This window comes from Cetorhinus maximus, chromosome 9 (assembly GCF_964194155.1).
Source record: "Cetorhinus maximus chromosome 9, sCetMax3.hap1.1, whole genome shotgun sequence".
Classification (NCBI taxonomy): domain Eukaryota; kingdom Metazoa; phylum Chordata; class Chondrichthyes; order Lamniformes; family Cetorhinidae; genus Cetorhinus; species Cetorhinus maximus.
In genome coordinates, this window is record NC_135887.1 from 29,240,873 (window position 1) to 29,268,427 (window position 27,555).

At 41.0% G+C, this 27,555-nt stretch overlaps 2 protein-coding genes across 5 annotated transcripts in view; one reads left to right on the forward strand and one right to left on the reverse strand.

Moving 5' to 3' along the window:
- The window catches only part of lrwd1 (leucine-rich repeats and WD repeat domain containing 1), a 47,788-nt gene that overhangs the window by 13,685 nt on the left and 6,548 nt on the right, over positions 1-27,555 (reverse strand). For 2 of the 4 annotated variants that reach the window (XR_013577520.1, XM_078548402.1), the window contains exons 3-10: positions 27,236-27,470; positions 25,388-25,507; positions 24,661-24,813; positions 22,949-23,068; positions 20,985-21,329; positions 11,721-11,847; positions 9,695-9,804; positions 9,013-9,217 (exon numbers count right to left, since the gene is read on the reverse strand). Coding sequence is in view for 3 of the 4 variants with exons in the window: in XM_078548402.1 (XP_078404528.1) it covers positions 9,013-9,217; positions 9,695-9,804; positions 11,721-11,847; positions 20,985-21,329; positions 22,949-23,068; positions 24,661-24,813; positions 25,388-25,507; positions 27,236-27,470 (1,415 nt within the window). In the remaining variant the exon portion in view is untranslated. Of the gene's footprint in view, positions 1-9,012; positions 9,218-9,694; positions 9,805-11,720; positions 11,848-20,984; positions 21,330-22,948; positions 23,069-24,660; positions 24,814-25,387; positions 25,508-26,856; positions 27,080-27,235; positions 27,471-27,555 lie in introns of those variants that run through there. The other 2 variants (XM_078548403.1, XM_078548404.1) reach the window with 2 other exon arrangements.
- On the forward strand, positions 1,993-4,361 carry LOC144684531 (uncharacterized). The gene is made up of 2 exons (XM_078548405.1): positions 1,993-2,330; positions 3,943-4,361. Exons 1-2 carry the CDS (start codon positions 2,034-2,036, stop codon positions 4,237-4,239), a joined length of 594 nt encoding a protein of 197 aa, XP_078404531.1. The 5' UTR covers positions 1,993-2,033; the 3' UTR covers positions 4,240-4,361.

Consider the following 27,555-nt stretch of genomic DNA (forward strand, 5'->3'; position numbering starts at 1 on the left):
GTGAAATATAAGCTGGTTTAAGGGGGTGTGGGGGGCGGGGGGGAGTTTTGTTGGGACTTAAGGACTTAAACCAGCTTATATTTCACCCCTTTCCTATTTTTACTTAGTTCTGTTGAAGGGTCATGAGGACTCGAAACGTCAACTGTGCTCTTCTCCGCCGATGCTGCCAGACCTGCTGAGTTATTCCAGGTATTTCTGTTTCTGTTTTTGTTTTGGATTTCCAGCATCCGCAGTTTTTTGTTTTTATCACTGGATTCTCTGTTTAGGGTAGTAGACTGACTAGGAACCACGTGTGGTGTCCTGAGCAGCCGACTCCCAAGCATGCTTGAATAAATATAGTTTTGCTTCCAACAAGTCAGTGTTCTTGTAGTTGTGTCGCGATTCGACAGTACTTTCTTGGAGGTTCCACCGAGATGGCAAGCGTGGCTACCTAAGCGAGACCGAACGGTAGTGCCCTGGCAACGGACGACTCAACCGGTATATAAATAAGGTAAGATTTTACTTACCAGAGTCTGTCCGCTGCCGGTACGCATGCAGGTGCTTGACAGGAGCAGTACACCTCTGCCATAGCCTGACTGTTAGAGAGCAAAAAAAAAGGAGGGATCTGGGATCCCGTGGCTACCTACCTAGGGTTCAAGTCCCTGAGGTTGTGACGGACAGGGTCCGCAGTACGGACAGGATCCGTAGTAAGCAAGAGGTAAGCCGTTAAGTAAAGATTGAACGCGCTAAGAAGTGATCCGCTGCCTGTCTGTGAATGTGTTTGAAGGTACAAGGGAAAGAGAGAGAACACAGGGCGTCTCAAGGGAACTAAGGAAACAGGTACAGCGTAGGGATCAGTTTGGATCCGCTGCCTGTCTGTGAATGTGTTTGAAGGTATAAGGGGAAGAGAGAGAACGCAGGGTGTCTCAAGGGAACTAAGGAAACAGGTACAGTGTAGGAATTAGTATGGGAGCAGGTGCAGCTAAAGGGGATAGTCCCGTCCCCGCTAAGGGAACGCTGGAGTATTATATGCATCAGATAAATTAGTGCACTTAAGAGGAGCTCTAGAATCAAAAAGAGACAAGGTAAAACAACCCCAGTGGGATGCCTATTATAATTGGTATTTAGAAGATTTGAGGGAAAGATGGAAATTTTGCGAATATGCCATCAGCCCGCTAAAGAGGACATTGAGGTGTTGATGGATGCCTGTTTAGGAACAAACAAATGGAAACAGGTTAAGGACTAAAGTGAATGGCCGGAAGGACCTACCCCAGGGGCCGAGCTCACTAGCCTCTGGAATCGAATCTTAACGGCCATAAGGGACTGTTACCCTCAGGCTGTAGATTGGTTTAGAATTAATGCTACACAGCAGAAACCAGGCGAAGATGTGCGTGATATGCTAAACGAGTACGAAAAGTGTTTTCAGAGTGTTCAGGTCTAAAAGAGGGTGAAGGAGGACCTGCAATGGTTAATGTTATTGTAAATGGTTTGCAACCTGGTATGAAGAATATGTTTTGTACAACTTGTATTGGATGGGAAGCCAAACCCCTGGTTGAGGTAATGAGTGTGTTGCAACATTGCCAACACCAGAATCAGCATCAGCAGCAGAAACCCTTTAAAAAAATACGAACGAGATGCTTATGTATACAGGTCTGGTTGAACCTGCTCCGCGCCCACTGTACAGTGGGCGCCAGCAAAGAGGCAGAGGGAGGTATAGAGGAAGGCAGAACAGAGATCATTTCAATTGAACAACCCATTTGGTCAGTCCCCACAACCCCAGCAGTGGCAGCAATGAGGGTGTCACCTTCCGAAAGAAACATCATTTCAATTGAATAACATCTTACCCTTAGATGACATAGACAGTGAGCGATGGCACTATGAGTTACATTGTACGGCATATTATGATAAGGAAGGCCATGACCAGGACTATGCAATAATGGCAGCCCCACAGGTGGGATCATTCTTTCTTTTGGAAACAGGAAACATTTATATGGGCCACGAAGGAATAGCCTTGCAAATTGACTTGCCAGCAAAAGCGAAGCTGCTATTCCATCATGCAGACGTATCGGCACTGCATTGCACCTTGTATGTTCCACTACGCAAAAGATTTGGGCCCGATGGTTAAGCGACTCTTGACTCGGAAACCCACATACTCAAGGCTGACGCCCTATGGAAGAATCGATGTTTTACCGGACTCCGAGGTGCGGATCGTCATTACTCGAAGAAGGATCCCCACAATGTTTGAGCGCCAACAACCGGGAGATGATTCCACCCCGAAAACAGCAGGACAACAAGAACAGGAATTACTTCAGCAAGTACCAAAACGGCTGTGGGCTAAGCACCTGAATGAGGTAGGACGAACTCTATCTGCTGAACCGTTTCACATTCAAGTTAACCCCGACAAACCGTTGCCTCGGAAAGCGCAATGCCCCTTAAGTCCGGCGGCGGAAAAGGGCATTCAGGAGGTAGTAGCGGCCCTCCTCCAGCAAGGAGTTCTCGCCCCGGTCATGAGCCCCTGCAATACCCCTATCCTACCTGTAAATAAAACCCGGTAAGGAAGAATGGCGATTCGTCCAAGATCCGGGAGCTGCAAATGACTGTGTAATCCCAACCTTCCCGGTAGTGCCTAACCCAGCCACCATTCTGAGCAGCATACCTCCAAATTCACAATATTATACCATTGTCGATTTAAGTGGGGCTTTCTTTTTGATACCAATACATCCGGACTGATTCGCAATATGCTTTTGGGGTAGTTCATGATTTTGGTTCACTTTGGAAATTGAGAGATTTTATTACTGCCTCTGGAAATCCAGTCAAACATGGGGTAATTATCAGGAACTTGTTACAGACTATTTTGTTTCCCAAGTCTGTAGCTGTCATTAAGTGCGCTGCTCACACCAATCGAAAAGATGACGTTTCTAAAGGAAATGCAAAGGCAGATCGGGCGACCAAGGCTGCAGCAGCCCGATCTGACCGGATGGTGGCCGACCAATGTGTTGTGGCCCATTCCAGTACTCCCTCTAACCCTTTAACAATTGATGAAGTATCCTGATTACAAAGCACTGCTGATGTTGAGGGAAAGAGGGTTTGGCTTGCAGCTGGCTGTTGCCAGAAGCCTGATGGTCTTTGGATCTCCCGTGACAGCCGCGTGGTGGCTCCAAAGAACCTGCTCCCCTGGCTTGCACATGCATGTCATCCTTTCAAAATGCAAAAGTGGTGGTGGTGGGGGGGGGGGGGGGGGACATGAATTGTATTATGCAAAAATCCTGGTATGCACCTGGATTTGCTTCTATTGCTGAAAGCATTGCTACCAAATGTATGACTTGTCAAAAGTATAACGTGGGAAAAACGCCTTGTGTTAAACCTGCTTCACAACCCCAACCTTTGTACATATGCAAATGGACTTTATACAAATGCCCAAATGTATGGGACTACAATATGTGTTAGTAATAATGGACTTATTCTCTAGATGGGTAGAAGTGTTCCCCACCAGAAAAAAACGATGCTACCACGGTAGCCAAATTACTTTTAAAAGAAGTTATCCCTAGGTTCGGAATACCTGAAAGGATTTCTAGTGACAACGGACCCCACTTTACAGGTCAAGTGGTCCAGGAAATGATGAAAGGACTACAATGTAAGCAACACTTGTCCTGCATCTACCACCCGCAATCAGCCAGAGCAGTAGAAAGATAAAATGGTATCCTTAAGACAAAAATAGCAAAACTCTGTACAGAAACAGTATTAAAGTGGCCGGAAGTACTCCCCATAGCACTCATGCTAATGAGATCTAGTCCCAACAGAGAGACAGGACTGTCCCCCCATGAAATAATAATGGGCCGTCCTGTAAAATTGCCTATGAGCGCTCCCCTGACCATCAAAGAAATGAACATACACAGCATGAGTGAAAATATGTTAGCTTACTGCATAGCACTGACTAAGAGCTTGCAAAGTTTTTATTCCCAGGTAAAAGAAGCGCAGAAGGAAGCAACTGCTGAGGTCTGCCATACCTACGAGCCAGGGGACCATGTGTTCGTAAAGACCTTCGGTCGGAAGAATTGTCTGGAACCCCGTTGGGAGGGACCGTACCTGGTGCTTTTGACTACCTATACAGCTTTAAAGCTTGAAGGAAAACTAACGTGGATACACGCCTCTCACTGTAAAAAGGCCCCAACAACAGGAGGACATATGGAACCCTGTGACAGTATAACCAGTTCTGAAAGAATAATCCAGAGTGCTAAAACCAAGAGACTAAGCTATTAACTGCTTCAAAATATACAATACAAAGTAGAAACTGTCACACTAGAAAATGGCACCACAATGCTTTGCTAAGATTGTGGTTCTGATGTTTGCAGGAGCATGTATAGTAAAAGACTTGGGAAATAAAATAGCCTGTGGTGGGAGAGAATATGGAACTGGGGTATGAATGTAAATGTGTACCCTTGGTTGAGAATATTTTCCCATGTACTAGTAATCCTCCAAGCATTGGTTATAGTCATTTTGATCATCCTAGCGATTGTCTTAAAGAAAAAGATTAATGTCTGGACAGTAAACTGACTTAAGGAAGACTTGGCCTTGTTAGAGGGTAATACCCACCGGTCTGAATATGACAGACTGTAAGGATTGTCCTTTAAAGGACAAAAGGGGGGAAAATGTGGAATAGAGCTTTAGTCAGCTAAAGTGTCTAATGGGTTAAATGGTCTAAAAGTGATTATATTGCAGTAAGGAATGATGTAAACTAATCAAGCAGTGCAAACTAATCACACGGAGTATCTTTGAAAAGTTTGTGGTTACAACTGCGTCCTGTTATGTGCTAGATGAAACAATGGTGCCCTGATTGAATCTGCTGCTATGGCAATTTATGTAATCTTTATCTACATAGTTGTAGTTAAACTGTCTCCTGTCTTATTGTGAAATGTCCCATCTGCCTGTAATTGTATTACTGCGCTTGCCCTACGTACGTGCTAACCATGACATAACTGTGATTTCCTGATGTATGGACCTTATATGGTATGAACTTCCTGTTATGAGCTGTATAAAACAACACTTGATTCTCTGTTTAGGGTAGTAGACTGCCTAGGAACCATGTGTGGTGTCCTGAGCAGCCTACTCCCAAGCATTCTTGAATAAATATAGTTTTGCTTCTAACAAGTCAGTGTTCTCGTAGTTGTGTCGCGATTCGACAATTACTATAACTCCTATAAACTGAAAAAGTAAGGTGTTTTTCGATGGATAATACAAATAAACACCTGAAAAAGTGGATACTTTCCCCACAGCATTCAGTAGCACTTTGTATTATGTTATAGGATGTTTACTGTACAAGTACTGCAAGGAGCACAAAATAATTTCAGGTGTGTTCTGATGCCGCAGCAGGATGTAAGCTGATCCTACAGTGTTGAGGTATCTCATGATACTAATGCATGTCCATTTTAGAAAGTTTTATGTGTGGATCCAAGTGCAAAATAAAGACTAATATTTTTCTTTGCAGCATTGTTACAAGGAATTTATAAAGTAAATTAATCCATTTCATTTTATTTATCACATTCCATGAATTCTTTGATATCTCTGACTGCATTCCAAAGTTAGGAGATTTGCCACATTACGGTAAACTGGCAACTGTGGGACTGAATCAAGCTAAAAGGCAGAAAGTATTAAAGGCAGAGACCATGCAGGTGCTTTCAATGCAAGCTCTGCCCGACACCTGATTTAGTTTTAAGTTTTGGTTGCCATTTTAGTACATGTACATGTTCCAAGTTACTCAAAATTAGAGAGACTAGAGAGAGCACGCAGAATCTCAGAATTTTAACAGCACAGGAGGTGGCCATTTGGCCCATCGTGTCTGCAACGGCTCTCCAAATGAGCATTATGACCTAGTGCCATTGCCCTGCTTTCCCCCGTACCCTTGCACATTGTTTCTATTCAAATAATCATCTAATGCCCCCTTGAATGCCTCGATTGAATCTGCCTGCACTACACTTCCAGGCAGTGCATTCCAGACCTGGACCACTCGTTGTGTGAAAAAGTTTTTTCTCATGTCCCATTAGTTCTTTTGCAAATCACTTAAAATCTGTGCCCTCTCATTCTTGATCCTTTTACAAGTGGGAACAGCTTCTCCCTATCTACTCTGCAGAATGAATAGTTATTGGAATAGAAGTATAAAGCTCAGCTGAAATAGTAAAATATCAAAGGAGAAAAGCTTTGAGATAGAGATAAACACAATTGTAGAAGGGACAAGGGATACAAATAATATTTAAAATCTCAAAAGAAAATAAAAATATGAGTTGGGATTGAGTGGCATGTGTGTGAATGTGCAAAGCATGTAAAGTAAAATTGGCAAGTTAGATGTATTAGTAGCTATGGAAAAGTGTAACATAAGGTAGAGTCTTCCGATGGCAACAGCAGTGAATGCTGAGACGTTGGCCACTGTTGTGCTTTAGGATCCGGTTGAAGTCCCAACCCGTGCACAGACACAATATTTACCCGGGAAGTTTCAATGTCCGATGGATAGAATTGCGCTGTATGGGGCTCTCTGTCCTGTCTCTGTACGGTGCTTTGACACTGTCCTTCAATTCAGAGACTTCAGATGCCCTATATTTAGATATTTACTCACTCCTTCTCCTGCTGTTCATCCCAGGCGTGGGACAGTGATTAACAGCAGGATCTCTTCTGGAAAAGGCTTAAAGAACATTCCCCTGCACCACCAACAACACTCACCACCCACTCCCCCACACCTCCAACAATGCTCACTCTCCTCCTGTACCCCCCAACAATGCTCACCCCCCTCCCTTCCACTACCCTCAACAATGTTCACCACTAGCCTCTCCACCCCTCCCAGACAATGATGATTCCTTTCCCCTGGCTGGGCAGGAGCCAGCGATTCTGGAAGATGAGTCGGGGGAAGACTCCAGGGTGTGGGTGAACATTGTTGAGGGTTGAGAGTGAGGAAGAGAGGGTGAACATAGTTAAAGAGTGAGAGAGGGTGGGTGAGCCTGAAGGTAGGGTGAACATTGCCAGTTGGTGAGGGAGGGAGGGCAAACGTTGTCAGAGGGTGACTGGGGTTTGTGGGGGGGGGGTGGTAGTGGTGGTGGTGAGCATTGACAGGAGGGTGGGGGAGGTAGGGTGAGGCAGGGAGGAGGGGTGAGCAGTGTTGGGTGTGACACATCCATTTAAAAACTCTGCAGGTCAATGAGCTGAAGACAACCTTAAGGGGACTGTATTCAGTTCATGAGAAAGGGGACCTGGCTGCTCTTCTATTACACTTCACCTTCCCCGACTGCTTGTCACTGGATCAAAGCTGAAGCCTGGATTGGAAGGTCCAAACGTCTCCAGTCTAAAGAGGTAAGAGGGTAGTTTAAATTGCAGGCAGCACTGTATGCTCCCACTCCCCCATTGACTGGAAGATCTGGGCCATAACTGATATAAATGACATGGTTCAATTTTGCAGAGGATTGGGAAATTAATATTTCTGGTTGCAGCATTTTTATGAACAATATGTAAGGGATAAGAGAATGGGGAATGCCTACCAGGATGCAATCAGGACTTCTCCCTAAATCCATATCTTTCTAGTCTGACAAAGAAAGCAGCATTACAGGATACTCTATTTAGTTCTGTGAAATGAAGGAGGGCAAATAAACCATAATGTAGCTAGAATCAATGTGAAAAAAAGGGTAACGAAGAGTCAAAGATAAGGATGCTGAAAGATGAAAGTTCAGGGAGATGAGAAATTTGGTACAAATTAAATAGGAAGAAATGTTAACCGGTTGGCCAATTTTCAAATAGAGTACAAAATTTACTCATGTCTCAAACATAGGTTTAGCAAACGACAAGGAGGACTGCAAAAGACTTCCAGCAATACATAGGTTAACATAGGTTAAGCAGTGTGGTGGTCATATTACTTGGACTAGTAGTCCAGAGGTCTACACTAACGATCCAGAGACATGTGTTCAAATCCCACTATGGCAGCTCGAGAATGTAAATTCAATTAAATAAATCTGCAATAAAAAGTTAGTATCTGTTATGGTAACCATGAAACTATCCAAATTGTGTAAAACAAAACCATCTGCTTTACTAATACCCTTCAGGGAAGGAAGCCTGCTTTCCATGCCAAGTCTAGCAATTTGGTTAACTCTTATCTCCCCTCTGAAATGGCCCAGCAAGTCACTCAATCATTAGGGACCTGTAATGAAAGCTGACTTTGCCAGCAATGCACAGATCCCAAGAACGAATTTAAAAAGGAAAAAAATGGGTAGATGCTAATCAATGTGAAAGGGGTAATACATTTTGGAAAGAAAACCAATGAAACACTCAAAGAAAAGATGCCAAAAGATATGGATGGACAAGGACACCAAGGGATTCAAATGTCTAACTCCCTGAAAGTACAGTGCAGGTAAATAAAAGGCAACAGTATTTTCCATTTTATAAGTAAATCAAGTAGGGCAAAGAATACAGTAGTAAAGGGGTATGATACATTTGTACAAAATCTTGGTAGGCATAGTTAGAATATTGTTTTTGAGTGCCCATAGAAGAAAGGACATTTAATATTCATAGAATATTGTACAGCACAGATAAACCAGGATAAAACCTGGCTTGAAAATGTAGAGTTACGAGGAGAGATGAGATATTGGGACTGGATTTCCACTGGAATAGAGAAGCCAAGGGGAGATTTTTTAAATTATGAAGGGTTTGATAGCTTGACTAGGTAAAGATTATCTCCTCTAGTTAGGGAGTTAAGGACAAGATGGCATCAGTTTAGAATTACAGTATTAGAATAAGGTTAGAAGAAATTTCTTTAAGGGCCAGTTCAGAAACACTGATTTGAATGGCATTTTGTACTGTAAACTTCTATATATATATCAACAAATTTTAAGTCCCATCGCTTAGTTTAGCATATCTTGTTACTTACTTTAGCTAAAGATTATAATAGTACTGTTAATGTTTTTGTCTCCCTCAAACGAGATAAAACTTTAAACTTACTTTCCTTCCTCACCCCAACAAAATTATCTTAAAGTGTGTTCCAATAGAAAGTTCAATGCTTACTGAAGAGAAACGTCTCCCGTTTTGGACAGAAGCAGAGAGTAGAGATTGATCTCTTGTGAGCCTTTATCTTCCCATAGCAGTAATTCACTTTTACATGAATCAGCTTTACGACACCCGTCTGGCCACCCGCAGCTAACACATTGAGTTTTCTTTTCTGATCCTTAACAATCATAGTTAGAGTAGTCCAGGCCAGAGAAAAGAATTCCTGAGGAAAATCATATAAAACAATCAGGATCTTATCATTGATAGGAGGACCATTACAAACTCACTAATTATGGCTCCTGAAGGCAATTTTAAAGAAAGAGAAAACTCTCTGGCACAGAAACTAGCTTACTCACTAACAAAAAGTAGTGTTTCAAGTTTCACCCATCTTAAAAAAATAAACCTTTAGTTAAATTTTAATTTGTACACATCATAATTATAGTCCAAAAATCCTAGTTTACACACTTATGTTTAAAATGAATAAGAGCACCCCATATTTTGCATACCCAATTTGTGTTTACTTCAGTTCCTGATAAATTAAACACTTGCTCCAAACGTTAGAGAAAAAAGAAATTGACACACATGCACGCGCACACACAGACCCAGAGAGAGGGTGAGAAAGAGCTTTGCGCAAATAACATGGTCAATATCCTACATCTCCAGGTATATGATTTACCACAGACTATATAACTGTACTCACCTCTCCAACTGATTTGTACTTGTGAAGGGCGTTCCCGGTTTCACAGTCAATGATACAAACTGAATCCCCTCCACATGTAGCTACAGTTCGAGATGACTGCAGCCCTGCATCTGAGAGGAACATGTAAATGAATGGCTTATGAAAAGCTACACAAAACATACATTTTCTATTACCTGACTTTTTAAAAAATAAAATTAATCGATGAACTACTCAAGACTATTCATAGGGATCATATTAATAATTATTCCATCATAACTGGCATTTCCATTGTCGTAAATTAATTTTAAATTTACTTGCATAAGTTATTTTATAGTCAATCCTGCAGAATATCATCTTAAATCATCTCACTGAGCAGTTTAAAATAGAACATCTGCAGGACAAGAATTCTTGTTTTCATATTATAATGGCACCCACAAACTATAGGTCTCCTCACGCAAATGCCCCCTGTAAGCTCCATCAAGCTCATGAATACCCTTCTCACTGCCTCAGAAATTTCTTGCTGTGGCATTTTCTTTAGTTCAATTGCTTTGGATTTTTAGATATAGAGCTAAGAATTGTTAAACGTTGCTTTCTGATTGGTGTTCCACTACCAAGAGGACAGTCTTTTTTGATCGATCTATCCTTTATTTAAAAACCTGGAGCTGTAATGGCCACAAGAATGGAAGCAAAGAACTGGGGTTTTGCAGGGCACAGGTCAGGAATCCCAATTTATATTCCATGAGAAAGTGGACAACTTGCACCCAGGCCTCCATACTACTGCTCCTCCAAGCCAGTCACTAGGAGCAGCATGCGGGTAGCACAATGATGATACTGATCTTGACATGGCCAGAATCAAGACATTGTGAACATGAATCTACATCATTCTTCTCTATAGCATTTTGTCAAAAACAGTTAATATCTGCTCACATCGTACAAGAGATCTGCTCACAGTAACTCAGACATTAACAATCAAGGATTCTCAAAGCAGTTTCAGTTTAGGGGTGAGGGAGATGAAAGAGGGGGAGGCATCCCAAACCAAAAATACAGCAGATTCAATTATTCCTAATGTAACACCACATTCTGTCACCACCATTTAGCAATTAGATGTCCACATGGAGCAGTGCCTGAAGAAATTCCATTTAGTCTGCAGAAATCCCAGAAAGTTTGAAGATGAGTCAGTAAAAAAAGTTGATACAATCTTCCCCTTTTTCAGATGACCCTTGTGTAATGAGGTCTTTAGCTGCGGTTGTGCTCCTGTTTTGTGGCTGCTCTAAGCACAGTATATGGCTAGTCCACTTCAGTTTCTGGTCAATGTTAATTCCCAGGATGTTGATGGTGGGGGATTCAGCGATGGTAATGCCACTGAATGTCAAGGGGTGATGGCTAGATTCTCTCTTGTTGGAGATGGTCATTGCCTGGCACTTGTGTGGTGCGAATGTTACTTGCCACTTGTCAGACCAAGCCTGGATATTGTTCAGGTCTTGCTGCATTTGAACATGGTATCTGAGGAGTCGCAAATGGTGCTGAACATTGTGTAATCATCAGCAAAATTTGCCACTCACCAGCTTGCCTTACCAAAACATTCACATCAGTTTGTATTTGGTTCGTTTCCTTTCCATTGGTTGAGATCCCCACCAACATGGTGTCATTTGCAAACTTATCTTTGTTTCTAACTCTAGCTTCAAGTCAGTTGAATACACGAGAAATATCAATAGCGCCACTGATCAGGCCTCTTGCCTTGTTGATGCAATTCAATTCACAACCATCCTCTGTTTATCTTGTTCAACCATTTTCAATTCACCTTAGCTTGACTTTTATTCTTACCTTTGGGCTAATTATTGGTGTGATATATTGCCAATAACATTACATCGCCATATAGTACTAAGAATTTCCATTGACAATAAAGGTCCAATCAAATAAAATAACTTTCATTCTTTGCAGGTACTGTGCCTAAATAACTAAATGTATGTACTTCATTCAATTAGTAAAAAAGACTTCTCGAGTTGTACTGTCTACATTCTATATGCTTGTTTAGTTTATAGCTCACCTGGAATCTGGGAGTTCTTTATTTCTGGTTCAAAAGCACAGGCCCAGAGCTGAGTGCTTAAATCTTCAGGGTTATCATCCCTGCTGTGGCTCTGTAGAAAATGTAGAGGTTCTAGGACAAGAGATTTCTGGTGAGGATTTAAAAAACAAAAAAATCATAAGTGCTGGTACAGCATAGAATCACAGACATTTAAACATAAAATAAAGTAATTCAGCCCCATCATATTTTGTGCTGGCTCTTTGTTAAAACAAAAGTATACCCTGCTTTCTTCCCATAACGGTCTCTGCTTCAATGATTCCCTGTCAAACAACCTTCACCGTAATATTTCTCCAAACTTCTTTCTGCAACCTCTTACAAACATAAACATAAGAAATAGGAACAGGGGTAGGCCATTTGGCCCCTCGAGCTTGTTCTGCCATTCAATAAGATCATGGCTGATCTGTTTGTGTTCCAAATTCCACATTCCCATCTACCCCCGATAACCTTTGATTCCCATGCCTAACAAGAATCTATCTACATCTGCCTTGAAAATATTCAATGGCCCCGCCTCCACTGCCTTCTGAGGCAGAGAATTCCAAAGTCACACGACTCTCAGCAAGAAAAAATTTCTCATTTCCGTCCTAAAAGGGCGACCCCTAATTTTAAAACAGTGCCCCCTAGTTCTGAACTCACCCACACCAGAGGGAACATCCTTTCCATGTCCACCTTGTCAATACTGTTCAGGATCTTGTATACTTCAATAAAATCATCCCTCACTCTTCTAAACTCCAGGGGAAACAGGCACAGTCTGTCCGGCATTTCCTCATAAGACGACGACTCATTACAGGTATCAATCTAATAAACCTCCTTGAACCATCTCCATCACATTTACACCCTTCCTTAAATAAGGAGACCAAAACTGCACACAATATTCGAGATGCGGTCTCACCAATGACCTGTATAACTGAAGCACAACATCCTTACTTTAATGTTCAATTCCTCTCGTAATAAAGGATAGCATTCCATTAGCCTTCTTAATTACTTGCTGTACCTGCATACTAACTTGTTGTGACTCATGTACTAGAACACCTAGATCCCTCTGCACCTCAGAATTATGCAGCCATTCTCCATTTAAGTAATACTCTGCTTTTTTTTATTCTTCCTGCAAACTCCATTTGCCAGATCTTTGCCCACTCACCAACTCCTCAACCGAGAGTAGTCTTTACTTCTACATTCTACAAAACTCTTAAGAATTTTTAAACCTCTATTAAATATCTTCTTAGTCTTCTCTGCTCAAATGGAAATAGTCCCAGTATCTCAAATTTCTCCTCATAACTTATAGTTTTCCACCTCTCACATCCTCCTTTATGTAATAGGAATCCAAAACTACACATGGTATTCTAATTGTAACTTAATTAATATTATGTATAAGTTCATCATTAACCTCTATGTCACTATTTGCAAAACCAAAAATTCAATTGGGCTTTTTTCACCTGCACTTGTTTTTGCAGGGAATCATATTTGATCCCAGTGTTTCTGTTCTCCACACGACTCAGTGTTATCCCATGACATGTATATTCTCATTCCTTGTTCTTTTCATTCCCAAAGTACTTTCCCTCACAATTATCTATGTTAAATTGCACCTAGCACTCATCTGTCCATTCCACTAACCTATCTACATCTTTTTGAAGTTTTTTTTTAAACAGTCTGCCTCACTATTTGACAAGCTTTTTACTTTCACATTGTCAGCAAATTCTGAGATTGTGCTCTCCACACCAAGTCCAAACCATCAATAGGTGTACAACATAGAGCAAAGATGGACTCAGTACTGACTCTTACCTCCACCCAAAGTACAGCATTTTCATACCATAGAATGGTTACAGCACAGGTCGTCATTTGACCTATTGAGCCCATATCGCCTCTGCAAGAGCAATTTAGCTAGTCCCACTCTCCCGTCCTTTTCCCTGTAGCCTTGCAATATTTTATCCTTCAGGTGCTTCTCCAATTTCCTTTTGAATTCCACAATTGAATCTGCCCCCACTACCTTTTCAGGCAGTGCATTCCCAATCAAAACCACTCACTGCGTGAAAAGGGTTTTTCCTCATGACACCTTTGGTTCCATTGCCAATCGCTTTAAATCTGCCCCCTTTTAGTTCTCGACCCTTCTGCCGATCAGAACATTTTCTTCCTGTTTACCATCTGTTTAGACCCCTAATGATTTTGAACACCTCTATCAAATCTCCTCTCAGCCTTCTCTTCTCTAAGAAGAAAAACCCAGTTTCTCCAACTTAACCATGTGACTGAAGTCCCTCACCCCTGGAATCATTTTCGTAAATTTTTTCTACACCCTCTCTATTGCCTTTTATCATTCAAGTACTGTGCCCAGAATTGGACGGAAAACTCCAGTTGAGGCCAAATCAGTGCTTTATTCATCATAACTAGCTTTGCTTTTATACTCTATTTATAAATCTCAGGATCTTATATGCCTTTTTAACCACTTTCTCAACCTGCCCTGCCAACTTCAAAAAGCCAGTTACACAATATCCCCTTTATCCATCCAGTCACTTACACACAAAAAAATGAATTTTGTCAAATGTGACTTGCTTTTAACAAATCCAAACTGGCTATGTTTGCGTAACCTATACATTTCTAAACAGTCACTAACTTTATCTCGATTTGTGAATTATAATTGTTTGCTGAAAATTAATTATTTTTAGCTACTAGATTATCTTTCGCTTCTTCTTTGAAGAGTGTTACATCAACTACTCTCCAGACACATGACAATAGCCACTGACTATTGATCTTTGATTTCACTCAACAGCCCAGGCTCTTGCAATCAGGGCCAAGTGACCTTTGCGCAGCTAACTCAATAACTTGTTCCAAATCCTCCTCTGGTATGTATGCATTCCTACTTTCATCATCAGCTCCCAAAGTTGATACAAAATATTTATTATCTCTCCCATATTTTCATTCTCTGCAACTAGATTCCCCCATCATCCGTGACTGCTTTCCTCTCTAAACATTTCTTCACTTCTTATATGCTAATAAAATCCCTTAATACAGTATTTCCTTTTCTATTACTTGCCAGTAATTTTTCATTCCCTTTTTGTCCTTCCAATTCCCATTTCCACCCCCACCACCACAACATTCCCTGTATTCCTAACGATCTTCTCTGGCATGTTATCCCTAACTTTAGCATATGCCTTCCTCGTGATTCAGTTTAGCTTTAGTCTCTATCCACAGAACTCTGTACTTTAAGGTAGTCCTTTATTTGCTTAATAGGAATATATTTTATACTCTACACATTTCATCCTTGACATTTTTCCATGGTTAACCTACTGGCCTGTTTGATTACATTGGTGCCCAGTTAATGTGTGCTGTTATTTCACTGAACTTTGCCTTTTTTCAATTCATTTTATATTTTACTCTTCGTCATCCTTTCCCGTCCTTACATTGCACCCATTTTATAGCTGCTACTTTCAAATAGTTTTACTACTGTCTCAGCAGTCATTTATCTCACTTCATTTTTAAGAATTGATCAAGTGTGCTTCTTGAAATAAAAACAGAAAATGTTGGAAAACTCTGCAGGTCTGGCAGCATCTGTGGAGAGAGAAACAAACTTGAAATGTTAACTCTGTTTCTCTCTCCACAGATGCTGTCAGGCCTGCTGAGTTTTTTTAAGCGTTTTCTGCTTTTAAGTCAGATTTCCAGAAACCACAATATTTGGCTTTTATTTTAGTAAGTAATGCTTCTGTCCTTGTTATTCTACTTATCTAGGAAGCAAATGCATCCAATTAAGCATTCTTTACTTCAATCACATACATATTCTCTATCTAGGGTTAGCTAAAATCAGCATGTTCTTTTGCCATATTTCTCTCACCGATCACAGAACCTTACAACGCAGGAGGCTGCAATTTGGTTTTGGTTCATTGTGCCCTCTGTCGGCTCTTTGAAAGAGTTGCTCAGTTCAGTCCCAGCGTTTTTCCCATAATCCTGAAAATTAGTCCTCTCTAAATACATGTCCAATTGCCTTTTGAAAGTTCATATGGATTCTGATGTTACAACCCTTTCAGCTGGTGCGTTTCAGAAGGTTCTCCATTTCTAAAGTTTCAAGTTGTCTATTTGGTGGATGACAGTGCACACCAGGAATTGTACTATTTTCCTTCTCATTTCTGAACTCTACCCTTAACATCATTCTCCATAATGCAAGGTTTCAAACTCAGTGCAGTCAACTGACATGTCAAGCCAATATTTCTATAGCAATTGGGAAAAATCAGAGAGTAAATTAGCGCTGTGTGGAATTGCCAACTAAAGGCTCAACAGTCACATTGGGAAGAATCTGAAACTAAATTGTATCCTGCCTTTCTCAGTTGGGGAAAATGTCGGGTATGGATGGCTTAAGGAGGTTGAAGAAAACAAAACACTAAATTAAAAATAGACAAGCTGAGAAAGCACATTGTCAGAAAGCTATCCAAGTCATAAACTTTAATCTGAACAAAGTAATGCATTTTCAAAAAATCTTCTCTTGGGGATGCTTGCCACAATATGCGCCCCCCCCCCTTTTTTTTTTAAGGCAAATTACAATATTTCCATAACAAAATGACAATTAGAACATAAGAAATAGGAGTAGGAGTAGACCATTTGGCCCCTCGAGCCTGCTCTGTCATTCAATAAGATCATGGCTGATGATCTTGTGTTTCAATTTCCACATTCCCATCTAACCCTGATAATCTTTGATTCTCTTGCCTAACAAGAAACTATCTACCTCCGCCTTAAAAATATTCAATGACCCCGCCTTCACTACCTTCTGAGGCAGAGAATTCCAAAGTCACACCCTCAGAAAAAATTTCTCATCTCTGTCCTAAAAGGGCGACCCCTAATTTTAAAACAGTGCCCCCCTAGTTCTGGACTCACCCACAAAAGGAAGCATCCTTTCCATGTCCACCTTGTCAAGGTCGTTCAGGATCTTGTATACTTCAATCAAATCACCCCTCACCCTTCTAAACTCCAGTGGAAACAAGCCCAGTCTGTCCCATCTTTCCTCATAAGACATCCCACTCATTCCAGGTACCAATCTAGTAAACCTCCTTTGAACCGCCTCCAATGCATTTACATCCTTCCTTAAATAAGGAAACCAAAACTGCAGTGTTCGAGGTGCGGTCTCACCAATGTCCTGTATAACTGAAGCATAATATCCTTACTTTTGTGTTCAATCCCACTCATAATAAAGGATAGCATTCCATTAGCCTTCATAATTACTCGCTGTACCTGCATACTAACTTTTTGTGACTCGTGTTAGAACACCTAGATCCCTCTGCACCTCAGAATTATGCAGTCGTTCTCCATTTAAGTAGTATTCTGCTTTTTTGTTCTTCCTGCCAAAGTGAACAATTTCACATTTTCCCACATTAAACACCATTTGCCAGATCATTTCCCACTCACTCAACCCATCTATATCCATCTGCAGCCTCACGTCCTCTTCACAACATACTTTCCTACCTATCTTTGTGTCATCAGCAAATTTCGCTACCATGTCTTCACTCCCCTCACCTAAGTCATTGATGTAAGTCGTAAAACGTTGAGGCCCCAGTACAGACCCCTGTGGGACTCCACTCATCACATCCTGATTTGTTTCTTCATTAAACAGTTTTAAGCTCAGCTCTGAAATGGGGGCTGTAGCAGAGCAACATCAGTTCCAATGTCCCTTCACAAAAAACAGTTTATTTTCTCTTAGCAATTAAGCCAGAAGCGGCCGACTCACCAGTAACTGAAAACTACATGGGTTTCAAGCTTATAGATGGCAGGTCTGCACCCTTAGCATACCTCTATCTCTGTTGAAATTTACTTTCGTACTTGAAAGGCACAGTAAATGTATGGTTTTAGTTTTATTGGCATTCAACAGAGGAGAATGTAATACTGGAGGAACTGTTTCCTGACGTGTCCAGACTCTTAAATAAAACTTCCAAATATAATTTTAAAAATAAGAAACCTTAACCTTTGGTGATCTCCTCCCCACAGTTCTGTAGGTCTTCAATGAGGGCTAGTCACATCGGCCAGAGGGATTTCCACAGCTGCATTCTAACATTGCATTCAAACAATGATACCAGTCTAGGTTTATGAAACAGGGTATTTGCTTTAATTCCTGATTTTCAGGTCTCCATACTGTTCAGTTGAGAAGCCAATCCTCTTGTCAGTGCTATTTCTCAAAACATAAGACCATACAGCACAGCTCATTGGTACACCAATGCACTGTGGCACCTCATTTTTGCCTCAATTTCCCTCTCAATCTAATTTTAATCCCAATCTTAATTAGCACATTTAAACTGTTTTCAGTTTAGCTCCTTCCACTATTTCTTATTGGAAACTTACTATTCCTTTCTACCTCGCTTCACTAAGAGCAACTGACTCTGCAGTATAACGTAGATGTAAGTCACAATGCCACATGGTGGTAATAAACAGATACTACAATATCATGTGAAATTAATAACTAGATGAAAAAGAAGTTAGGTTCTTCACTATGGTGCTTAATAATTAATGTGAACAATTGTGGAATGTGATAAGATATGTCAAATTCAAAGCCTGTTGAGGTAATTTGAAACAGGTCCTATTGTTAAATTTGGCAGGACCTGCAGAAAATGTCTACTTTTCAAAATTCATTTTACAGGTTATGGGTGTCCCTGGCTGGGCCAGCATTTATTGCCCATCCCCAATTGTCCTTGAGAAGGTGGTGGTGAGCTGCCTTCTTGAACCACTGTGAGTACACCCAAAGTGCTGTTAGGGAGGGAGTTCTGGGATTTTGACCCAGCGAGAGTGAAGGAACGGCGATATATTTCCAAGTCAGGACGGTGAGTGCCTTGGAGGGGTGGTGGCATTCCCATATGTCTGCTGCCCTTGTCCTTCTAGATGGTAGCAGTTGTGGGTTTGGAAGGGGCTGTCTAAGGAGCCTTGGTGAGTTTCTGCAGTGCATCGCGTAGATGGAAACCACTGCGGTCACTGTGCGTCGGTGGTGGAGGAAGTGAATGTTTGAGCACGGGGTGCCAATCAAGCAGGCTGCTTTGTCCTGGATGGTGTCAAGCTTCTTGAGTGTTGTGGGAGCTGCACTCATCTAGGCAAGTGGAGAGTATTCCATCACACTCCTGACTTGTGCCTTGTAGATGGTGGACAGGCTTTGGGGAGTCAGGAGATGAGTTACTAGCCACAGGATTCCTAGCCTCTAACCTGCTCTTGTAGCCACAGTATTTATATGGCTAGTCCAGTTCAGTTTCTGGTCAATGGTAACCCCCCAGGATGTTGATAGTGGGCAATTCAGTGATGATAATGCCATTGAATGTCAAGGGGCGATGGTTCGGTTCTCTCTGGTTGGAAATGATCATTGCCTGTCACTTGTGTAGTGAAATTGTTACTTGCCACTTGTCAGCCCAAGCCTGGAAATTGTCCAGGTCTTGCTACATTTAGACATGGACTGCTTCAGTATCTGAGGAGTCACAAATGTTGCTGAACGCTGTGCAATCATCACCGAACATTCCCACTTCTGATCTTATGATGGAAGGAAGGTCATTGGTGAAGCAGCTGAAGATGGTTGGGCCGAAGGCACTACCCTAAGGAACTCCTACAGTGATGTCCTGCGGCTGAGATGATTGGCCTCCAACAACTGCAACCATCTTCCTTTGTGTTCGGTTTGACTCCAGCCAGTGGAGAGTTTTCCCCGATTCCCATTGGCTCTTTGATGCCACACTCGGTTAAATGCTGCCTTGCAGTCAAGGGCAGTCACTCTCACCTCACCTCGGGGGTTCAGCTCTTTTGTCCATGTTTGAACCAAGGATGTAATGAGGTCAGGAGCTGAGTGATCCTGGCTGAGTGATCTTGGCAGAACCCAAACTGAGCATCAGTGAGCAGGTTATTGCTAAGCAGGTACTGCTTGATAGCACTGTTGGATTTGTTATGCCATTTGTGTGCAGGAAATACCAGGGCAATTTTCCACATTGCCGGGTAGATGCCAGTGTTGTAGCTGTACTGGAACAACTTGGCTAGGGGTGAGGCAAGTTCTGGAGCACAAGTCTTCAGTACTATTGCTGCAATATTGTCAGGGCCCATAGCCTTTGCAATATCTAGTGCCATCAGCCGTTTCTTGATATCACGTGGAGTGAATCGAATTGGTTGAAGACTGGCACCTGTGATGCTGGGGACCTCCAGAGGAGGCCAAGATGGATCATCCACTCGGCACTTCTGGCTGAAGATTGTTGCGAATGCTTCTTCCTTGTTCCAAGTTTTAATTGGGTGGAATTTTACCCTAACAGATGCCAGCAATGGGTCAGGAATCTGTCCAATTGAGCAAATGGCTTTGCCGTGACTCTCTAATTTAGCAGTGCATCAGCATCCTGTTTCTGGGTTTCCCGACCAATGATAGAGGGTGGGTGGAATGATGCACCGAATCAGTCAAGGGAAGGATTTTTAGTTAAAGCAGGCATCAAAATAGCTTCAGTGTCCACAGGAATAGAAAAGAGACCTGGGAAGGCTGACCCTCAGGTCTGACTCTTGTCTGGGGGTTCTGCTGAAAGTTGAGAGACTGAAGTAAGGCGGTGTTTGCTAAGGGCTAGAAGTGGCCAACCTCTCAAACAAAGCTGTTGTGGATGGAAGTGGCTAAGGAGTGAGCAGCAGGGGTGTGGTGCCAAGTAGGGATACAATGCCCCAAGAGAGTTAAGAACCTCAGGAGGGCAGGAAAGGTGAGGTTCATAAGATTTTCAGGTGCCAAGCCCTACACTCTGACTTTCCCAGCATTCTCCTGCACAGTACTCCTCAGAGCAACACGCTTTGCAGCTCCATTCATTCTTTTCTCTCCAGGCACCTCCAAACATCCCCATCCAGTCACACTCATCCTCATCTTTGTGCCATCTCGCACCCATGCCTCACAATCACCCTTTTTCTCCTCTCCACACCAGGAAGTTGGTGCTGCTTCTGCTCCTCTTGTTCCTCATCAGAGGACCAAGGTAGAGCAGCATAAGCTGGTCCCATGCCAGTGAAGTCTTACAGCAGGGAAGTGCAGATCAAGATGAGTAAAGTTAAAGATGGGTAAACTGGCTTCCAAGAAGTTGGAAATCACCTGTGAAGCAGTGAAAGCACACTCCCAGAAGAGGTGCTTTGAGCATCAGCCTCTTACTTAGGCAGGACTAGAGTTCTTCAGTTTCTATGCCTCTGTGCTCTTGTCTAGCTGATCCTGGCGAGTTCTCCTGAGTTCAGGAAATATAACATAGGTTAAGTTCTTGTAGTAATTCCCCAGCCAGTTACCTTGTACTTTGATTTCTTCCGTGGAATACTCTCTTTACTGACTGCAATCGGAGTTGTTGAACAATTCCTCTTTGTAGTCCTGGTTTTCCTTTTCATTTCAACTCTACTGTCTTCCTTGCGATGTTTAGCCATCGGAGCAGTTTGTCTTTCCTTTCCACGCTGAGTTTTCATACTTTTTCTGGAAATGTCTTCAGTGTCATTCTGTGACAACTCAGCTCTTCCAGAACTGACTTGCTTTCCACTCTTTGTGGTATCCTGTGCAGCATGAAGCCTGGTATTTCTGGTTGAAGACGCTGCAGTGGAGGACCGAGGGCGCAGCGTATTTCTTCTAGTAGAACTAAGGACCTGCATACAAACAAGAATGTGAGAGGCAGCTAGATAAATTCTATATCCTTACAACATTTCAAGGAGAAATAATCCTGTAATACTGTCGCCATCATATACGCCAAGAAGTTGCATTCTCCCTCCCATTTTAGGTCCTGGTGGGTGCAACAGATCAAGTGAAGCCTTGCCATCTACAGGGGTCACCAACATTTTTTTAGGAGCCCTTTTGAAGTGATGGAGACAATCACATGGTGGAAAGTGACAAAGGCACTAGAAATGAACACTGGTTTCTAGGAAAGCCCTCTCAATGGGATATCACTTGAATTTTAAACCAAAATGTGGTCCTTTTTCAAGATTACAATTGGTTTTCTTCACATTATAAGTAAATTATCTACATGCATCAACACCAAAATATTTGTAGTCGAGTCAATTTGAAGGTAGGTGGGAAAGTCACTTGTAAGGAGAACATAAATAGGCTGCAAAGGAATATGAAGCATAAAAGTAATTGGGTAAGAACTTGGCAGGAGGAGTATAATATGGGGAAATATGAAACTATCCACTTTGGTGGGAAGAATAGAAAAGCAGAATATTTTTAAAAGGTGAGTGACTGGTATATATAGAGATTCAGAAGAACTTGGGTGCCCTTGTGTGCAAATCAAAGTTAAAATGCTGGTAATATCAAGCAATTAGGAAGGCAAATGGTATCTCAGTCTTTATTGCAAGGGGGTTGCAGTACAAGGGTAAAGGAATCTTGTAACTATGCAAAGTTTCTGTGAAACCACACCTTGGTATACTGTGTACAGTTTTGGCCTCCTTTCCAAAGGAAGAGTATATGTGAGTTTATTAGAGAGTTTGCAACAAAGGTTCGTTAGATTGATTCCTGGAATGTGTGGACTGTCCTATCAGGAGAGATTGAGTAGAAGATTGAGGGGTGATTTATTTGAAACAAAGAAAATTCTTAAGAGGCTTGATAGAGCAGATGCTGAGAAAATGTTTCCCCTGGCTAGAGAGTCTAGAACTGGGGTCATTGACTCAGGAGATGGGATCAGCCATTTAGGACTGAGATGACAAAAAAATGTCATCACTCAAAGATTGTGAATGTTTGGAAAACTCCATCTCTGAGAACTGTGAGTATATTCATATATATATATACTCGTTGAGTGTATTCAAGGCCAAGATCAATAAACCTCTGGGCACTAAGGGAATCAAGGGAAATGGGAAAAGGGCAGGAAAGTGGAGTTGATGTAGAAGTTCAGTCATGAATTTATTTGATTGGTGGAGCAGGCTCAACAGGTGTAAGGCCTTCTCCTGGCTCCTATTTCTTACATGCTTAAGATAATATCAACAGTAGTCATCCATCAATCCTCAAGGGTGGGCGAGGAGTAAGCTTTCAAGAGCATTCTGGTATTGTAAGAAAAACATCAAGACTTTGTTGCCAATGGGGAAGAAAAAGAACAAAGGACTGGTCTGCAAGCAGTCTGTATATGCAGTGTGGGATGGCAAATATCACAACTTCACAGAATAGATAATTCTCAAATGTTATATTGTTTCAATGACTTTCCTCCAGTTTGGGATTATCCCAAATAAAAATGAGGGACATGTTCCTAAAATTAAACATAGAAAACATTTTAAAGTCTTACATTGGTGTGATTTGCTTTGTTTTCATCCTCATCTTCATTTTCACTTCCTTCTAAGTCAGAGGACACCTGCTTCTCATGCTGCAGTAGAGAAGCCACAAATTCTGTAGCTATCATTTCCACCTAGGAAGCAAATCACATAAGTATTAATATGTGAAAAAAACTCGAATCTGCCCACAAAGATGCAGGCTATCAGAACACAGAAACAAGAGTAGGCCATTTAGCACCTCAGTCTTGTTACACCACTCACTCCATATACCTGCCTTAGCCCCATAGCCCTAAGTACTTTGATTTTTGATAACCAATCTCAAATTTAAAATTTACAATTGATTTAGCATCAATTACTATTGCAAAAGGATGCTCCAAATTTCTACCACTCTTTGATATAGAAGTGCTTCCTAATTTAACTCCTGAAAGGTTTCGTTTCAATTTTTAGATATGCTCTCTACTCCTAGATCTCCCAACCAGAAAGATGTTTAAGATAGTTATTTTAGCCCTTTGAAGACCACAGTCACAACAGATTCAATTCTAAACTTTCTAAATATCCAAAAAGCAAGAATGTGCAGGGATGCAGGGAGAGGGCAGGGGAATGACACTACGTGAATTGCTCTTTAAGAGAGTCAGCATGGATACAATCGGCTGAATGGCCCTCTTATGCGCTGTAATGATTTTATGATTCTAAAAAGATAAGATTACAAATATTTGGTTAATTCAAAATAACATCAACTAAATGATTTGGTATTTTGAATTTTCACATGATCCTACTCTGTAACCGCTGGACAAGTCTGAGCGGTGAGCCTTTTAGCTTGTGGTGCCAGGTTACCAACTCTGTCAAAAAAAGGTTCGTTCGGTTCCAATGTCATTGCAGGGCTATTCACTTGGTTCCAATTTGCCCAGCTTATCTTTCCCCATAGAGAACAGTCATCAGTTTGTCTTCAGGCAACAGGTTAAGTGTGCATTTGTGATGTGCTGGCCACCTTTACATGCTAGACATCCAAATGTAATGTTGGGTACCCGGCGTACTCATCACCAGCTGTTTCATCTGGATCCTCATGTCACCTTAAGGTACCCCTCTCTCCCAGGATGTTGAGCAAAGGTTGCCCTACGCTACAGCACTCTCATCCCACAATTGTTCTTTTCAATTTTTTTCATTCATCAACAGGAGCAATCATTTGCTCAAAAATTATTTCTAAAACAATACTTTTCATAAATTGGCAAATTATTTCTTGTAAAGCTTGTGCTTGTAAAATTCTAATACCAATCAATACAGGTTACGCATATTGAAAAATGAAATTAAAAATGATTACTTCTGAAGTGTAGGCAGCATCATACAAAGATATTTATTCCAGAAAATGAATAAAGGAAACAAGTAAGCAATTGGTCAGAATGAAAGCACAGCACTTGGCAATCCCAACACATGGACCCATGGAGTGATGGGGTGTTGATTTGCTTGCTTGCTCCATTGACTGCCCAATGTCAACCAGCTCACCATTGGATGCACTGAGCAGAGGCTGCAATAGAACAAGGGAGATTGTTTCTATATTAAATTTTAGCAACATGCTCACAGTGAATAGTTTAAAATAGATTATGAGTCCTGTGGGGTGCTCTGGCTTTAATGTCATAATAATTAAATCAACTCCTTCACCTGCTTAACACGAACAAAGTGCCAGGATCCCAAACAACATGTATGGTAAGTGTCAAAAAAAAGCACTTACCCTCCATTTTGTGAATTCACTCAGAGAATTTGGACCATATTTAACTTCAGCAACTGCAGTTTTCACAAAGACTTTTTCAACTGCTTTTATCTCAGCAGCTGTAGGAGGCTTCGAGAGCTGGAAATTGTACTTCTTCTCCCACAAATCAGTTACCTAGAGAAAATTAAAACAAAAACTAATGCTCTGATAAATGAATGCTGGCACATTCTTTCTTACAAAAGTTTGGTTCAAAAATCCTCCACCTTTTTCTTGTGATAATCTGAGGTTGGCAAAAATGATTCTGCTTCAGAATTGGAATTTAGGGATGTAAGGAACGTGGGCTTTTGGGAAGCCAGAATCATCATTTGACGTTCAAGTACAGGGTTTTAAAAAAAAAAATGGAATGGTATGAAATGTGAAAAGAAACAAATGAAAAATTAGGTGGAGGGCAAACTATCGAGTGAGAGGAAAAACAAAACAGGAATTGTTCTTTGAAAATCAATTAAAATAGCCAATACAAAGCTCCAAATATATTTTACATAGATTCAAGTGCGTGCCTCAGATAACCACACAAATTGTTAAAAGTCTAACATATACTTAACAGCAGCGCATTATTACTCTCCTGTTGTATTTTAAGGATTTATTGTAAATTAACTTAATGGTCTAAAGATGGTATTTTTTTAAAACAAATTTAAATCAAGCCCCAATTTCATCAAACAAAAACGATAATCTATTACCATGCACTCACCAAAGACATTAGCCTTCGGCTGTTGACAAATCTCAGGTGATTTGCACTGGATGTTATATCTTTGCCATTGAGTCGCCGGAGATTAGGCAACAGGTACATTACCTTGTAGATGTCACAGATCTAAAAAGAAATAAACAAGAGTTACATGTTATCTATGTAATAATGTTATTAAAACATTTCAGATATGATAATAGATTAGCAGAATTTGGGTGTTTTTTCCCCCTGTTTGAAGTTTTTTAGGATTCCCCGTCATCGAGGTCACTCGTTTCCAGTTTTTATGGAAAAATGATTGGAATCATCAGAGTAACAGGTCCTCAAAACACCAGTAATATGGTGCAAAATATCTTGTAATAAAAATAGAAATGACCAGTCATTTATTTATTTGCTAATTTATAACTCATGGAATGTGATCTTCAAAAAGCCTTTAAAGGTTCTGGAATCTCACGATAAAAACAGAATCACTATTACCCCATCGCCATGAAACAGTGGCTCTTCACCACCCAATATGCTTTTAGTTTTTCTCTGCATTTTCTGTACTCTGCTAGGTTTTCTACTATAGAATGAACTTAACATTTATCATAAGCCTCCTTTTTCTATTTAATTTTAATCTCAATTTCTTTAGTCATTCAGGGAGCTCTAGCTTTGGATATCCTTCCTTTCTCCCTCAAAGAATATAACACAGGACTAAAATGAAGAGGGGGAAGGCAAATAAAACATAACCTAAAATCATCCCTTTTTACAGCATCTGTAGGACACTGAGGAAGGCAGCAGAAATACATGCGACACGCAAATGGTAACATAAGATGATTTGCTGGTTCTACAAGAACCCATGCTCCAATCCAAAAACTAAGCCATTTTCACCCTTTTGACTCTTAACAGTTCAAAAAATATAAATTCTTTTAAATAAAGAGGCTGATGGCAATGCTGTGATCTAGCCACAATGTAATAATGATTGAAGATACTACAGTCACGGACAGAGGTTCAACCCACCCCACTGCCCAAGGTCCCAGCCTCAGCTGAGTTGTTATGGTGAGGCACTAACAGATCTGAGATGCTTTTTCAGAGGAATGGGACCAAAATATCAGAAATAAAGTCGGCCCATGAGCCACTGTCATGTCTCATTACAGTGACTTAGAGGAGCATTGCAGCAGGCTCGGAGGCACAAGCTTTGAAATGTTTTACACAATTCTGGTAAGCGAGTATTCTAGTACTTTGCTAAGCCTCACTGTTTCTATATATTGTTTAACCTGTAAATTAATCTATTAATTTTAGCTTAAACAGCTTGATCTATAAATTTGGTATGTGTCACCTTTTGTAAAAGACAGGAGAATGTGAGAACTACATCTCAGCTGTACTACTATTTATTGCAATTAGCAGCCAATTGTTAATACTGGGCACATTACTCCACATACAACATGCAAAAGGGCACAAGCTTGAGATCACAGGAAATTGTGACTTTACATACTCACCTATTGCCATGAACACAAGTTAAAGATGCTGTTAAAGCAGAAATATTGAACAGTAAGTGCCTTATCTTGGCCGTGCCTTAAGGGATTACTTCTCCACAGAGAATTACTTCATTTCCTAAAGACAGAATAAAGAGACAGCCAGGTGTTGCAGAAATGTGTTTGCCTTCTCTGGGTAGTTAGGCGATGTTATGTGCCATGAAGTGAGGGAGAAAGGCCAGTACACCTGTAGAAGAGTAGAAAACTATATATTTTTTTCAGGGCTGTGTTATATGGATCTGAAAACAGAATGTTATTCTAGTTAAACCCTTAAAAGCTTTAATGATGCCAAAAGATGATCACAACAGTATTGTTCAACTCAATAATGTTTTCAATCACTTACTGTCAAGTACAAGTTATCCTCACAAATCAGGTCCTCGAGATTCTTAAACTGGTTCAGTGATGTAATCTGCTCCATATCATTATTGGCACAGTTGAGAAGCCTCAGGTTGACAAGTCCCAGGTTGTCTGGAATTTCTGTCAACAGATTTCCAGACACATCCAGTTCTTCCAACATCCGTAACTGGGAAAATAACTTTGGATCTAAATCACTTGTTTTCAAATGCAAGTTGGAAAGACTGAATAGAAACAGAAAAAAAATAGACTGATTAAATCTGAAAGAAATATGAACACCAACTGAGGTACCAGTACCATTGGAATTTT